The 17,399-nt window shown below is 38.2% G+C and overlaps 1 protein-coding gene across 1 annotated transcript in view; it reads right to left on the bottom strand.

The window, feature by feature from the left end:
- LOC136874537 (sodium channel protein Nach) overlaps nucleotides 1-17,399 on the bottom strand; it is a 143,607-nt gene that overhangs the window by 102,394 nt on the left and 23,814 nt on the right. Inside the window, exon 3 of the mRNA XM_067148174.2 lies at nucleotides 7,027-7,192. Coding sequence (XP_067004275.2) covers nucleotides 7,027-7,192 — 166 coding nt within the window. The remainder of the gene's footprint in view (nucleotides 1-7,026; nucleotides 7,193-17,399) is intronic.

Below are 17,399 nucleotides of genomic sequence, written 5' to 3'. Positions count from 1 at the left end.
ATTGGGTATTACATTCTCTTTCCAGATTCTATTTAGTACCTTGTACATCCACTGTTACACTAAGAACATGACTTATGCAGCACTAGATGTAAGAGTCTTTTGCAGTGCAGAAATGAGTACAGAACATCAGCTTCTGGTTATGAAAACAAGGTTCAAGGCTACACCCACACCGTCTCATCTTCGATTTGAGAAAATAAGAATTTCTGCATTTAGAGAGGAAGAGGTAAGGCAGAATTATGCTCAGAAGTTGGGGGAAATGCTTCAGCAAAGAGAAAGAGAAGAACCTGAGAGAGGTTGGAACTTAGAAGAGAGATGGAGTGAATTTAAGATGAATATTATTAAAGTAACAGAAGAGGTCTGTGGGAATACTACAGTAAACACACGAAGGAAACGAACAAAGTGGTGGACTGACGAAGTCAAGGAAGTTGTAAGGAGGAAAAAGGTAGCTTGGAAGGAGTACATGAGAACAAGAAGTGTAGAGGACTGGAGGAACTATGTTGAAGAACGTAATGAAGCAAAGCAGCAAGTAAAAGAGGCAAAAGAAATGAACTGGCAGGAATTCGGTGTGGAAATGGAATCAGAATACAGAAATAATCGGAAGAAGTTTTGGAAGATACTAAGATCCCTCCAAGGCAAAACTGGAAAGAGAATCAGGAACATTAAAGATAGGAACCAGAAGATCCAAACGAGGCCATGGGACATCCTTGATACATGGAGCACGTACTGTGAGGATGTGTTCCGCGCAAACCAGAATTTACAAGACGACGCCGGTAACGGGGCAGAAGAAGAACTAGAAGAAGGGGAGACAATTATGCAGAGTGAAGTAAGAGAGGCTATTACTGAAATGAAGGTGGGCAAGGCAGCTGGTTGGGATGGAATTTCACCGGAATTGATGAAGTATGGAGGAGAGGCAGTGGTGAAATGGATGACAAGGATATGCCAACAAGCAGGGAGCATTCAGAAGATTCCAAAGGATTGGGAGAAGAACATTATTGTTCCTATCCATAAGAAGGGCAGCACTCTGGACTGTGCAAACTATCGAGCAATTTGTCTTTCCAGTGTGGCCGGAAACATATACTCTCGCATATTAGAGAGGAGGTTGAGACAAGAAGTAGAGGAAAAATTGGAAGAAGAACAGTGTGCTTTCAGGCCAAGTTGACAAACACACAACCATATATATACACTAAGAACTGTTATAGAGAAAATACTTAGTCGAGGGAAGGATGTTCTAGCTGCATTTGTCGACCTAAAGGCTGCATTTGACTCGGTCCCCAGGGAACAGCTGTGGGCAGCACTTGAAGACGAAAAGGTAACAAAGACTCTCTTATGCCGCATTAGTAGCATGTACAATAGAGTCCAAGGAGTGGTGAGAATAGCTGGTGAATGCTCTAGGGAATTTGAAATGGGGAAGGGAGTAAATCAGGGTGACAGCTTGAGTCCTCTTCTCTTTGTGATCTTCATGAACCAAGTCATTAAGCAGTGTAAAAGAAGAACTAAAAGAATTAAGGTTGGCAACTGGAACATGAGACCAATATATGTCCAATCCCTGGTCTATGCAGACGACATTCTGATTTTGGCTGGGAAAGAGGAGGATCTTCAACAAGCTCTTACTGAATGGACTTATGCCTTCCAGAACCGTGGGATGGAAGTGAATGCGAGCAAAACCAAGGTCATGCAGTTCACCAAAGGAGAAAAAGTACAGCTTCAAATCAAGTGGAACAATGAGGATATAGAACAAGTAGAACAAATTGAGTATCTGGGCACCATTTTCAGAGAGGACAGAAAATTAGAGGCAGAAATAAACAACAGAATTAGAAAAGCTAATCAAGTTTACTATGGTATAAACAACACAATCATAGGGAAGAAAGAAATTATTAGAAACACAAAAATGAGGGTATATCATGCCGTGTACCTGCCAACCCTCCTGTATGGTGCAGAGAGTTGGACAGTGCATAAAAAACTGGAGAGCCGTTCGGTTGCCGCTGAGATGAGACATTTATGGAAAGTTGCCGGGAAAACTCGAAGAGACCATATTAGAAACACCACAGTAAGAGATGAGCTTCAGCAGGAGCCAATAATGGACGTCATTGAGAGGAGAGGATTGGGCTGGATTGGTCACCTAGAAAGAATGGAAGATGAAAGGAAAGCGAAGCAGGTGTGGCGAGCCAGACCAACAGGAAGAAGAACACGAGGGAGGCCACGGATTGAATGGGAGGAGTACATCTTGGGACTGATCAGGAAGCGAGGGAAGACCCTGGGTGAGGTTCAGAGAATGGCGCATGATAGACGAAAGTTTAGTAAATGGCTGAAATGTCCCGACGCCTAACGGCACAAAGGGAAAAGAAGAAGAAGAAGTACATCCACTGTTGTCCCACCTCTCCTAGTGCTTTGATCATCTCAATACTTAATTCATCTGATCCAGTTGATGTGTTGTTTTTCAGCTTAGATATTGCTGTCTCTACTTCCAAGCATGTCAGATTAGTGGTATTTGTGTTGCCAAAATCATAAGGTTCGTCATCTAATGGAGTGACATTTTCATAATAGTTCAGCAAAGTTTCAAAGTGCCTTTGGAACTCCTGTAATATTTTGGTCTTATCCCTAGTCACCTCACCATTAGGAAGTTCTACAGATTGGATAGATTCATTTTGAGTTGTTCTATTCTTAACAATACTGTATAACAGCTTTTTATTTCCATCCTGCGTTATTTTGGTAGCCAGATCTTCCTTGCATTTCTGCTTTTCAGCTACAACCAACTTTTTGAGGTGTAATTTTTTTCTTTCTGTAAAGTGACGGCTTCTCCTCTATTTCATGTTGATCTCACCACGTTCTTGCTTGATATAAGGATCTTCTTGCATGGTTTCTGTCATTGATAGCCTTTTTATTATCATCATTCCACCAGGCAGTTTCTTTAGGTTTTCTTATTTGCTTCTGTCATCCACATACTTTTTCTGCTGTACCAACCACAACCTTCTTTGGAGTATCCCATTCTTCATCTACCAATTTCAGTTCTTCTCTTAGCACCTGCGGACACCTTCCCTGAATTCTTCCTTTACACTTAGCTCGGTTTGTCGCCAAGTTTTTATTTTTGGGACTCTTTTGTTACAGACTTTGGGAGGTTTTTTCTCTGCAATAACTGCAACCAACAGTCTATGGTATCCACCAAGGTCTTCACTTGGAATGACCTTAACATCATTGACATTTTTCCATACATTTTGATCTATCAGAATATAATATATTACTGTACCTATTTTATCATCCCAGCTATATCTTGTGATTTTATGGGAGTCTCTTTTCTTGAACCAAGTGTTACTCACTATCAGGTTGTTTCTCATGCATAAATCTAGCATATATTCTCCCTCTTCATTTCTGTTTCCCATTCCATGAGGGCCCAATATGGATTCATATCCTGTTCGTTGTGAGCCAACTTGTGAATTAAAATCACCCATTACAATTAGATTGTCATACTCAGTGTGTTCTTCCAAGTTATTAAGGAAGTTGGCCTTTTCCTCTTTTGAGCATCCTACCTGTGGAGCATAGACTTGGATCACATTGTACTTTTTCCCTCCTAAGTTCACAGATAACTTAATTATCCTTTCACTAACAAACTCAACTTCACTACAAGCATCTACAGTGAAACTCGGTTAAGAAGTTTCCGCATAAGAAGTCTTCCCGCCTAAGAAGTGTGATATTCTTGGTCCTTTGATCAGTTGCATTAAGATATATGCATATTTATCCCGCTTAAAGTGTTCTGTTGTATGTGATATTCTTGGTCCTTTGATCAGTTGCATTAAGATATATGCATATTTATCCCGCTTAAAGTGTTCTGTTGTAAATATATTTCCCAGTTAAACAGTTCAAATTTTAGAGCCCCTTGAGATAGAAAACTTCTGCTCAAAGCAGCTCATGGTTAGAACCCTCCAGTCCCCGTGCAAGTTGAACCCTGTGTTAGACCGTTTGCGCCTGTCATGGAGCCTCTCCGAGCTTGCCAAGGGCATATGACATCACGCTGTGACAACACCACCACCAGATGCTCACTCTCACCTTGTGGAATCGAATCGAACCCATCAGTCGTAATTTCCACTCCACTGTTTACAACAAGCAGAATAGAATCAAATGAGATTCTACACAGGAAACACAAAGCACGCAATGGATGCTTTGATAAAACATTAATGCAGTAAGTTGTGTGCCGCGACAGGGTGAAGTCATTAATTGAGGTGGCATCAACATTAATTAAAAACTGAAAAATGTATTTGTCCATAACACAGCAGTTTCTTATGCATTACCGTACTGTTTGTTAGGAATACATGAACGACAACCATGGAGAATGCCACTTACAAAATTGTTCACGGTAAATACTGTACAATAATAAATTATTATATTTAAAAAACCACCTTTCCAATACACAAAATCGTTATAATTAGGATGAAACCATTTTAATTACAAATTGGACATGTTTCGCTCAATCTTAGTGAGCATCATCAGCAATAGGTAACATAAATCATTGGTGGGTCAGGACCCTGATCCTGTCGTATATCACAAAAGAATGTCTGATATACATTGATAAAAATATATGAATAATAATGTATTACTCTGAACTCCAATACAGTTATAAAATGAGATTTATAACTTGTAAAAATACTGTACATTCCAAGCCATGTCAATTATTGTACTGACATACCGTACTGTATATGGACTCCAACATGATAATATGATTTGAAATAAGGTCAAAAATAATTGTGAAATAAAGTACCGTATAGGCCTAATCTACCACAAAATTGAATATTCTAACCTGTTTGGTTTACATTCCCTTGCTTATTTCCTTCCAGACATTCTCTCTTACATTGTTGTTGCATTAATGCTTATGGGTCTTGTCGTAGAGGAAATTACGTTTTGGAACTAAACTGATAAGATTTTCCGTGTCCATTATTAGTGTCCCTCAGTGTGCCTATGCAGGAAACAGCCGACCAAAGAGAATGCAGCCGACTTGCCAGCTGATACATATTATGCCGCCAAACAGCCAGCCGAAAGATCCTGATCGTCTACGAAGTTGAACGAATGTTGATAACCAGCTGGGTGTTGGTGAGAGGAGACCTGCCTGATACAGGCACTCAGAAGCATTGTGATACCACGTGTTGGCATAAAATTGAAAGTTATTTTAATTTTTACCTTTATACGAGCTAAACATTGTATTATCATGTCACTCGTAATTATTACATCACATTATTAGAACGTAGCACAAGGATGAGGAGACATGAAATAAAATTCTCGCAGGGAAAGAAACTGTTTACGTTTAGATGTGATAGTGTTGCTACTGCGCCTTTATCACTCGCACATAATACCCCGATACTTTCCCATGCACTCATTTCTGCAACTTCGAACCTGCTTTTCCTTTCTTCATTACCTTTAGCATGAAGGGGATTAAAGCAGGAAAATAAACTCAATATCAGCTTGTCCATGCGGTACTTGCAAAACAGCCAGAAACTACGCCCATGGCTGTGACAACTAGTACGAATGCAGGGGCGATATAGGCCTATGAATAGGTTCTAAGAATCTCTAAGAATAAGTTGCCGATGTCCTGTCTGCTGCCGTTAACTTGAAGATGTCGGGGTGTGTGAAAAACTGAGGCGGTTTATGGAAGGTTCAGTCAGTGTGCCTCAGAACACATGGAAGGCAATGTGGGAATGTGGGAGGTTTCATAGTTTTTTTTTTTTGCAAGTTGCTTTACGTCGCACCGACACAGATAGGTCTTACGGCGATGATGAGACAGGAAAGCGCTAGGAATGGGAAGGAAGCGGCCGTGGCCTTAATTAAGGTACAGGCCCAGCATTTGCCTTGTGTGAAAATGGGAAACCATGGAAAACCATCTTCAGGGCTGCCGACAGTGGAGTTCGAACCCACTATCTCCCAAATACTGAATACTGGCTGCACTTAAGCGACTGCAGCTATCCAACTCAGTGGTTTATAGTTCAAGAAAGCAGTAAAAACCTAAAAACAGTCAACCCTGGACAATTTCTTTTCCAAGTAGGAGCCTAGATTTTTGTGTTTGGAAATGTATTTAATGTCTAATGTAGTATGGAATTTACATAATGTACGGTCACCATCTACCGTTTTAATGTTCTTAGTATTTCTTTTATCTCTTGTGCAAGGTTTTATGTAATATGTTTCTTTCACTTATCAAAAATTTTTATAATACAGTATGTTCAATTACAGTATTTTACTTTATCTCTAAAAATACATGTCATGATAATCTAATACTGTATTTATATTGTGGCTTTCTTTTAGCAGCTCTTATATATCAGCCTATTTTGGTATTCTTCACAAACAAGGAAATCTGTTGGCTGTGTGTTTCACATGTATGTCAAAGTACAGAATCAGTTTTCGGGCATTACCCCTTTTAAGAAGTTTCCTGCTTTAGAAGTTTTTTTGTGGTCCCTTGAAAAACTTCTTAAAAGAGTTTCATTGTATATCTTTATGTATTAAAAATCCTACTCCATTCATAGACTCTACTTCATTTCCAGACCAGTAGAGACTATCGTCCAATCTGATATTCATTTTTCCAGTTTTCTTCCACTTTGTTTCACTCAGGCCCATGATCAGAAGTTTCCTCCTTTCCATGAGGTCGACCAGCTCTTCAGTTAAAGGTATAATGTCCAAATATTTTTATGTACAGTATTCACATTTTTAGTAAATTTGTTGCTATATTTGATTAAATTACATAAGTACCATCATGGAATTTGAAAACCATACAAATATAGCAAAGAAAATTGTGCTTTTCATAGTATTACTTTTGCTTATATCTAAATATATGGTTAAGCACATAAGTGCATACAGATTCTTAAATCCAAACATAAGAACTGTATGTTATTGATGCCTTCTGACAAGTATATTGATTAAAGTGTAATTTATACAGTTATGTTCAGTTGAGAATGTGTTATGCTGCTTCATTAAACTGCAAATAATCCTGTTTAACTACTTTTTTCTCTGCATTCTATTTATATTAATTCAAAATATTTAGTACTTGCTTACATCTTTCATTAATTGATTCACATCATAGCTGCTATTCAGTGTCGTCAGCATAACATGTAATTCTTCCAATTTTCCTTTGTCATCATCATCATGATCATATAGTCGACCTAAATAACGAAGCAGTTGAAAGAGTCGCTCTTCATCTTCCTCGGTTCTTTCGGTGCTTCTAGCCCTAAATGGGAAGAAAAACAAATTTATGTTTGAGTGTTGTCTTTAAAAGTAGGAAAGATCACAATATGAAGATAAAGTTGGAATTCAAGAGGACAAATTGGGGCAAATATTTATTCATAGGAAGGGGAGTTAGGGATTAGAATAACTTGCCAAGGGAGATGTTCAATAAATTTCCAATATCTTTGCAATCATTTAAGAAAAGGCTAGGAAAATAACAGATAGGGAATCTGCCACCTGGGTGACTGCCCCAAATGCAGATCAGGATTGATTGATTGATTGATTGATTGATTGATTGATTGATTGATTGATTGATTGATTGATTGATTGATTGATTGATTGATTGATTGACACTCAAATATGATTTACACATCCTTTCCTTACAGATACTGTCAATTCTCTTTCATGACAAAACAACTGCTTTCCAGCATTCCAGTGAACAATTTGGCACAAGAGAATGGTCTACAGTGACTTTGAAGATACCATTCTGTGGCTTGGTTCTAAAAGGGCCAATGTCACTTTTTATCGAAATTGAGATATTAACTGATACAAACACGTTTTATCCTGGCTTGCAACACGTTAAAAGGTCCAGTATCTCTGTTAAGTAGCAAACGAACAGTTAACGTTTAAGTAAATAAGCCCTTGCCAATTATGTTAGATTACCAATAAAGATGAGAGACCTGGACATTTTTAAAGAATACGATAGAAAAAATTAGCGTTTAGTAAAGTGACTTCCACAAAGAAAGTATAAAGTTATTTAAAGTTAGTTGTTGAAAAAAATAATTGGAAAACCATAAGTGAAACTTCAAATGCTCATAGCTCGAAAACAGGTTTTTTTGACATTGGCCCTTTTAGAACCAAGCCACAGCATTATGAATGGTATTTCAACTTAAAATTTGATATAGATTCTGTACCTGAAATTTAACATTCCTTTATGGTTCATGGTGTGGGTTTCACTGTAGTCACGTCCTAGTTCGTGAACCATGGGCAACGGCTGAGTGGCCTAATAAGTGGTCCTGAGAGTCGGGATACCAGTTGCTATGGAATGGGAGTGGGCATCTCGGACATATTTCGAGTCATGGCCCTCCTTGTGCTCAGGCGGCTAAGACTATACAATTCACCGGTGGTCCATAACCCGTTAGAGGAGAGATCCTCACTTGGACTATGTGCAAGTAGGGTAGCATCCTGCTTCATGAATTTACTGAGCTCAGAACATTTTAAGCAAGCCTCGGACCTATGGGAGTAACGGAGTCCCACTCCCATTTGACAGGCGAGGGACTCCTTGGAAACAACTTGGCGAATGAAATGGAATTCGATGGGGAGTTATCAATATTAATGGGGCTTATGGAAGAAAGAAAGTAGAACTGGCTGAGTCAGCAAAGAGGATGCATCTGGATGTGCTAGGAGTAAGTGATATTTGGGTAAGGGGAGATGACGAGGAAGTGAGAGGAGATTATAAAGTATACTTGACGGGTGTTAGAAAGGGAAGGGCAGAGTCTGGGGTAGGGCTCTTTATCAGGAATACCATGCACGCAACATAGTTTCTGTTAGGCATGTAAATGAGTGAATGATGTGGGTAGATTTGTCAGTTGGAGGAATTAGGCTTAAAATTGTCTCAGTGTATTCACCATGTGAGGGTGCAGATGAGATGAAGTTGACAAGTTTTATGAAGTATTGAGTGACATCGTGGTCAGGGTCAACAGCAAGGATAGAATAGTGCTAATGGGCGATTTCAATGCGAGAGCTGGGAATAAAACTGAAGGATACGAAAGGGTGATTGGTAAATGTGGGGAAGATATGGAAGCTAATGGGAATGGGAAGCGTTTGCTGGACTTCCGTGCTAGTATGGGTTTAGCAGTTATGAATAAATTCTTCAAGCATAAGGCTATTCTACATGTAATTAATCTCATAATAGAACCGTATTGAGGATAATATATTAAAATTATAAAATTCTTTTATTAACAACCACCTACTCAATACAATATATATATATAAAAGAATTTTATAATTTTAATAAGGTTATTCACCGCTACACATGGGAGGCTAGGGGTACCAGATCCATAATAGACTATATCTTAACAGACTTCGAATTCAGGAAATCTGTTAGGAATGTACGAGTTTTCTGGGGATCTTTCAATGATACAGACCGCTATCTGATCTGTAGTGAACTAAGTATCTCTAGGCCTAGGGCAGAGAAAGTGAAAACTGTCTGCAAACGAATAAGGGTAGAAAATCTCCAGGACGAGGAAATTAGACAGAAGTACATGGATATGATTAGTGAGAAATTTCGAACAGTGGACAATAAGCAGGTTCAGGATATAGAAAGTGAATGGGTGGCATACAGGGATGCTGTAGTAGATACAGCAAAAGAATGCCTAGGAACAACTGTGTGTAAAGGTGGGAAAAGGTGAACATCTTGGTGGAATGATGAAGTGAGAGCAGCTTGTAAACGTAAAAAAAAAGGCTTATCAGAAATGGCTCCAAACAAGGGCCGAGGCAGACAGGGATTTGTATGTATGAAAGAAACAGAGCGAAACAAATAGTTGTTAAATCCAAAAAGAAGTCCTGGGAAGATTTTGGTAACAACCTGGAAAGGCTAGGTCAAGCAGCAGGGAAACCTTTCTGGACAGTAATAATCTTAGGAAGGGAGGGAAAAAGGAAATGAACAGTGTTTTGAGTAATTCAGGTGAACTCATAATAGATCCCAGGGAATCACTGGAGAGGTGGAGGGAATATTTTGAACATCTTCTCAATGTAAAAGGAAATCATCATGGTGGTGTTGCGAACAGCCAAGCTCATGGGGAGGAGGAAAATGATGTTGGTGAAATTACGCTTGAGGAAGTGGAAAGGATGGTAAATAAACTCCATTGTCATAAAGCAGCAGGAATAGATGAAATTAGACCTGACGTGGTGAAGTATAGTGGGAAGGCAGGGATGAAATGGCTTCATAGAGTAGTAAAATTAGCATGGAGTGTTGGTAAGGTACCTTCAGATTGGACAAAAGCAGTAATTGCCCCTATCTATAAGCAAGGGAACAGGAAGGATTGCAACAACTATGGAGGTATCTCATTGATTAGTATACCAGGCAAAGTATTCACTGGCATCTTGGAAGGGAGGGTGCGATCAGTCGTTGAGAGGAGGTTGGATGAAAACCAGTGTGGTTTCAGACCACAGAGAGGCTGTCAGGATCATATTTTCAGTATGCGCCAGGTAATTGAAAAATGTTACGAGTGGAATAGGCAGTTGTGTTTATGTTTCGTAGATCTAGAGAAAGCATATGATGGGGTACAGAGGGAAAAGATGTTCGCAATACTGGGGGACTATGGAATTAAAGGTAGATTATTAAAATCAATCAAAGGCATTTATGTTGACAATTGGACTTCAGTGAGAATTGATGGTAGAATGAGTTCTTGGTTCAGGGTACTTACGGGAGTTAGACAAGGCTGTAATCTTTCACTTTTGCTGTTCGTAGTTTATATGGATCATCTGCGGAAAGGTATAAAGTGGCAGAGAGGAATTCAGTTAGGTGGAAATGTAGTAAGCAGTCTGGCCTATGCTGACGACTTGGTCTTAATAGCAGATTGTGCCAAAAGCCTGCAGTCTAATATCTTGGAACTTGAAAATAGGTGCAATGAGTATGGTATGAAAATTAGCCTCTCGAGCACTAAATTGATGTCAGTAGGTAAGAAATTCAACAAAATTGAATGTCAGATTGGTGATACAAAGCTAGAACAGGTTGATAATTTCAAGTATTTAGGTTGTGTGTTCTCCCATGATGGTAATATAGTAAGTGAGATTGAATCAAGGTGTCGTAAAGCTAATGCAGTGAGCTTGCAGTTGCGATCAACAGTATTCTGTAAGAAGGAAGTCAGCTCCCAGACGAAACTATCTTTACATCAGTCTGTTTTCAGACCAACTTTGCTTTATGAGAGCGAAACCTGGGTGGACTCAGGATATCTTTTTCAAAGTTAGACGTAACAGACATGAAAGTAGCAAGAATGATTGCTGGTACAAACAGGTGGCAACAATGGCAGGAGGGTACTTGGAATGAGGAGATAAAGGCTAATTTAGGAATGAACTCGATGGATGAAGCTGTACGCATAAACCGGCTTCGGTGGTGGAGCCATGTGAGGTGAATGGAGGAGGATAAGTTACCTAGGAGAATAATGGACTCTGTTATGGAGGGTAAGAGTAGACCAACACGACTATGGTTAGAGTTAGTTTCTAATGATTTAAAGATAAGAGGTATAGAACTAAATGAGGCCACAACACTAGTTGCAAATCGAGGATTGTGGCGACGTGTAGAAAATTCACAGAGGCTTGCAGACTGAGCGCTGAAAGGCATAACAGTCTATAATGACAATGCATGTATGTATGTATGTATGTATGTATGTATGTATGTATGTATGTATGTTTTTTTGGTCTTTTTTTTCCCAGCTGGTAAGTATAAAAATATTACAGTTTTCTTGAAATGTATACTCAATTCTTTGTTAGTCAAAGCAGATAAAGGGAGCAAAAATGATCTTTTACTTGTATAAAAATATTGGATACAACGATCCCAAACATCTCTCTCTCTCTCTATAGATGGATAGATATATATATAAAGCATAATGTCCATCTGTGCATCTATCTGTCTGTTTGTTATACAAATCCATACCGTTCCACCAACCTGAGCTAAAATTTGTATACTTACATTTTAGGACTCTGCAGGTAACCCTATCTATAAGAAATTTTAACAGCCCTTTCCAATCCCTAGATTTAGGCCCTTTGGCACATCAACATCCACGAATATAAGCAAAATATTGAAAATGTTGTGCAAGGACGAGGTAAAGCTCATTTTAAGCCTCACAATGTTAATAACAAAACTTGGTAAGGCCCTATGGGCTTGAAAACAATGTTTTAAGGCCCTAAAACCAACCGTTATGAAGATATTGTCACCACATTTTTTCTCGAGCATAGGACTGTAGTCTACCTGGCCGCACATCGATGCATCACTCGTGATGTTCATGGGAAAATTGGCAACGGTGGTCTTCAGTAACAGCATATCTCTTCTTGCAGACCATTTACTCAATCACTGACCACAACCTGCTTCCCAAAGGATTGTTATCTAGACTGACAGATGGCCAATCAGTAACAAAAATCAAGCCTGGAACATTTGCTTGCAACTATTCTTGAGTAGTGCTGGAGCAGAGGTCTGTCAAAAACTCCAATTCCTCCCCATAAACAAAGTGAGATTGAGGCCTTGACAACAGAACATATCATCATGTTTGGTACAAACTTCTTTTGCAGATGTTTTGACATCTTTCTTGCAAAAGTGGATGTCTAAAACACCATTATAAGCAACTCCCCATTAAACTATGAATGTTCAGTGGTGCCAGATGTAGTGAATTTTTCCCTATGTGTAACATACTTTTACTAATTAATTTTGTGTAGGGAATTTTCAGCAAAAAATGTTCAGATCATAGGTACTTCCTGTATTAAAACTTTTTTAAATGAGTAAATTTATTAACGTTCCAGCATTAATGAATTTTTTAAACAACTTCCTGAAACTTATTTTCTGTATGTAGGTTACTTATTAGATAGTATGTGGAAAAGTTGTCATGTCATACTTGCTGGGTGTGAATGGAGGGATATCCTTTGAGGTTAATAGGGGGATATCCTTTGAGGTTAACACCCTTATGGACGGATAGACATACTTTAATAACACCAGGATATCCTTCATTCATTGTAACAAAAGAAGATTGTTCCTTCAGTGATACGGCTTTGACAGGCATATCAACAATTAATCAATTTTATTTGCATCAGTACTGTGATATTTTCTTGTAATGCATATTAAACTATGATCTATGATGGGACTACTTATAGACAACGGCTTTTTTATGAGGTACTTAGGAAGAAACAGGTTCCAAGAAGGACATTCCAGGAATCATTAATGAACAAGGGGAGTGTGTATGTGAGGATCTTCAAAAAGGCAGAAGTATTCAGTCAGCAGTATGTAAAGATTGTTGGTTACAAGGATAATGTCCAGATAGAGGAGGTGACTAATGCTAAAGAAGTATTAAAATTTACATATGATAACAATGACATTTACAATAAGATACAAAAGTTGAAAACTAGAAAAGTGGCTGGATTTGATAATATTTCTGGGGATACACTAAAGACAATGGGTTGGGATATAGTACCATATCTGAAGTATTTATTTGATTATTGTTTGCATGAAGGAGTTATATCGAATGAATGGAGAGTTGCTATAGTAGCCCCTGTGTATAAAAGAAAGGGTGATGGACATAAAGCTGAAAATTACAGGCCAGTCAGTTTGACATGCGTTGTATGTAAGCTTTGGGAAGGCATTCTTTTTGATTACATTAGACATGTTTGCAAAATGAATAACTGGTTCGATAGAAGGCAGTTTGGGTTTAGGAAAGGTTATTCCAGTGAAGCTCAACTTGTAGGATTCCAGCAAGATATAGCAGATATCTTGGATTCAGGAGGTCAAATGGACTGTATCGTGATTGACCTGTCTAAAGCATTTGATAGGGTGGATCATGGGAGACCACTGGCAAAACTGAGTGCAATTGGACTAGACAAAAGAGTGACTGAATGGGTTGCTATATTTCTAGAAAATAGATCTCAGAGAATTAGAGTAGGCAAAGCTGTATCTGACCCTGTAATAATTAAGAGGGGAAACCATACCTCATTGGGTTAGGAGGAAATGCCAACCCAGAACCCTGAACATCTGGGGTTGTCCCTCTGCGGTTAACAACCGTAGTTCTAAATAGGAGCTTGCTCCACCCAAGATTAACTACCTTCGAAAGTCAACCATTGAAAGGTCTTTTAGGAAAAAAATTCCACCGTCCTATCCAAGAAAGCAGGAGAAGGCTACATCGGACTCGGTGGGTAGCCACCTAGAAGGCGTCAACGAGCTGGAGCGTTGGCAATCAACCATTCCTATGCCAGCACATAAGAACAGGATCAAAGAAGATCAGATCAACTACATTGCAACTCATAATATTAATTCTCTACTTAAAGCAGGAAAACTAAAGAACTTGACGGATGAATTAGATAAACAGAAAATTTTAGTAGCAAGACTCCAGGAGATGAGGAATACTACAGAAGAACCATTTGAATCTCAAGGCTACAGAATTTACAACGGGAAACCTGGACTAAGGGTTGTGAAACAATGTCCCCAATTTGGATTATTGTTAATGTGAAAATAATAGATTCGATAATCTATTTTCAAGCCATCTCACCTAGAATTGCAACTTTGAGTTTAAAAGCATCCAACAAAATTTATACCATCATACATGCCCATGTCCCTACTAATGAAAAGAATTTTCCAACAAAGACTAGGAAAGAAGTGGAAAAGTTTTGGGATCTCCTTGACCAAACTGTAAACCAAATAAATATTAACAACGTTAAGATCCTGTAAGGGGACTTCAATGCCCAACTCGGAAGAGAAAAGAAATACCGAGATATCATTGGGAAATGGGCTCCACATAAACATACAAATAAGAATGGTCAAAGACTTGTTGAACTCTGCAGAGAACACAAACTGATCTCAAAGTCCACATACTTCAAAAGGAGGCCTACCAAACTTAAAACTTGGAAACATCCTGATTGGAGAAAAGGGGAATGGCAGCTGGATCATGTATTTATGGACAAAACCTTCCACAGATAAATCTACAATGTTAAAGTATTACAAGGAGTAGATATAGGTTCAGATCATTACATAGTCAAAATCAAAATTAAGTTCACACCACTAATAAAGAAACCAAAACACAATAAACAAAAGAGGAACTTTGATCCACACCAATTAATTAGAAATGATAAATATAGAGGAGTTACACACAACATAAAACTGACAGATAACTTAGAAGAACTGGTTCCAATTCTCAGGCAACAAGCTGAAAATTTAGCCCAAATGAACACACATGAAAGACATGCCTGGTGGACCTCAGAATGTGACAAAATTTATGAAGAAAGACATCAGGCACGGTTAAAATTTCAAACACACAAAACAGAAGAAAGTGCAACCAACCTCAAAAATATCAGGAAAAAGTTCACACAAATTATCAGGCAAACCAAGAGACAATCACAGAAAGATCTAATCAACTCAATAGAAGAAAATTACCACAAACCCAATTCCAGAGACTTTTACAAAATGTTTGGAAAGCAAGTACAAAAATTTGCCCCTCCCACGTTAATACTGAAAAGTGAGGATGGAAAAACGACACATAATGACAAGAAAAATACCGAAATCATGGCAAAAGCATTCATTAAACTTTTGAATTGTGAAGAACCACAGGAACTTTTAGCAGTTAATACAGACACGCCCATCAAAACCCTGCCTGAACTCATAAACCCCTCAACAATCCAAGAGGTGGAAACAGCACTCAGAGAGTTGAAACATTATAAGGAATGTGGAGAAGACCAAGTTTTTGCAGAAATGTGGAAATATGCCAGTGATACAGTTTGAAGATCCTTACATATGGCCCTAACAAAAATCTGGATAGCAGAAAAGTTCCCCGAACATTGGACCACAGCCATAATCCACCCACTCCACAAAAAAGGAGATAAAAGCAATCCAGATAATTACAGAGGTATCTCTCTCTTAGACTGCACATACAAGATTTTCTCCAGAATCCTATACGGGGGGGATCAAAGAGCAACTAGAGGGAGAATTAGGTGAATACCAAGGAGGCTTAAGATCTTGGAGAAGCTGTGCAGAACAAAAAAATCATTTTAAAATTAGCCATAGTATATTACAAGAAGCTAAACAAACCTCTTGCAATAACCTTCGTGGACTTCAGAAAAGCTTACGACTGTATCCATAGACCTTCAATGTTGAAAATTTTAAGAAATTTTGGGCTTCATCTAAAATTAATCTAATTGATAGAACTTACCTTAACCAACACTAAATCAAAAGTCAAGTTCAGAGGGGAATTCCCTGAGCCATTCATCATAAAAACAGGCTTAAGACAAGGAGATTGCTTATCACCACTGCTGTTGAACTGTGCCTTGGAATATATGCTGAGGGAATGGTACAAGATTAACCCAAAGAATATCCAAATTGGAAGACCCAAAGACAACATAAGCTTAAATTGCCTAGGATTTGCTGATGACCTTGCTCTCTTGTCCAACAATATTCAGGAAACCAGACAACAAGTTATATCACTACAGGAAATAGCACAGAAAATTGGTCTTGGAATATCTTTTGAAAAGACAGTAATCATGTTTACTGGCCCACTACTCATAAACAAAATTGCCATAGGAAACCAAGAAATAAAATTGTAGATAAATTTAAATATCTGGGAGAAATCATAACATATATTCTCAACGAAAAGCCAGCATGGCATAACAGAATAAATAAATTGACCAGTGCACAATATGTCACCAAGAATATTTACAACAAAAAGGGCCTGTCAATAGCAACAAAATTAAAACGCTACAAAACAGTCACTCAACCAGAAATAACATACACAAGTGAAACCATCTTCAAAACAACTAACACTACACAAATAGACAAAATACTCAAGATAGAGAGAATCATTAGAATGTGCTTCAACAAATCATACCAAAAAGATGGACACTGGAGAGTAGCTTCTAATGAAACAGTCTACAAGGAAATAGAACCAGCAATGAGCACAATCAGGAAGAAACAAATTTCATTTTTCGGACATCTAATCAGGACACCAGAGAACAGGATCATCAGGAGAATAATAGAAAAATTATGGAATAGTAAGTGCAACATTAAGTGGATTACAGAAATCAAGGAAGATATGGATGAACTACAAATTACAGTGGAAGACCTAAGAAACAAAACCAACAAAATCAGGAAACTCACAGACAAGCAAACCAGAATCAACAAACAGACAATAGGAAGGGTGATTTCCAATTAAGAAAGAAGGATAAGATCAGAGAGAATGAAGAAGTACTGGACTGATAGGAAACTGAAAAATTATTTGTATAAAGTTGGCTAGAGTGGTCGAATGAAGGCCATAAAATGAATGTAAATGTAAATTAAGAGGGGAATTCCTCAAGGCAGTTTTATTGGATCTTTATGTTTTCTTACATATATAAATGATATGAGTAAAGAAGTGGAATCGGAGATAAGGCTTTTTGCAGATGATGTTATTCTATATAGAGTAATAAATAAGTTAAGAGATTGAGATCAACTGCAAAATGACCTGGATAATGTTGTAAAA

The sequence above is a fragment of the Anabrus simplex genome, chromosome 5 (assembly GCF_040414725.1).
Source record: "Anabrus simplex isolate iqAnaSimp1 chromosome 5, ASM4041472v1, whole genome shotgun sequence".
In the NCBI taxonomy this organism is placed as follows: domain Eukaryota; kingdom Metazoa; phylum Arthropoda; class Insecta; order Orthoptera; family Tettigoniidae; genus Anabrus; species Anabrus simplex.
The sequence above is the reverse complement of the archived record's forward strand: the minus strand, read 5'-3'. Positions and strand labels throughout refer to the sequence as shown.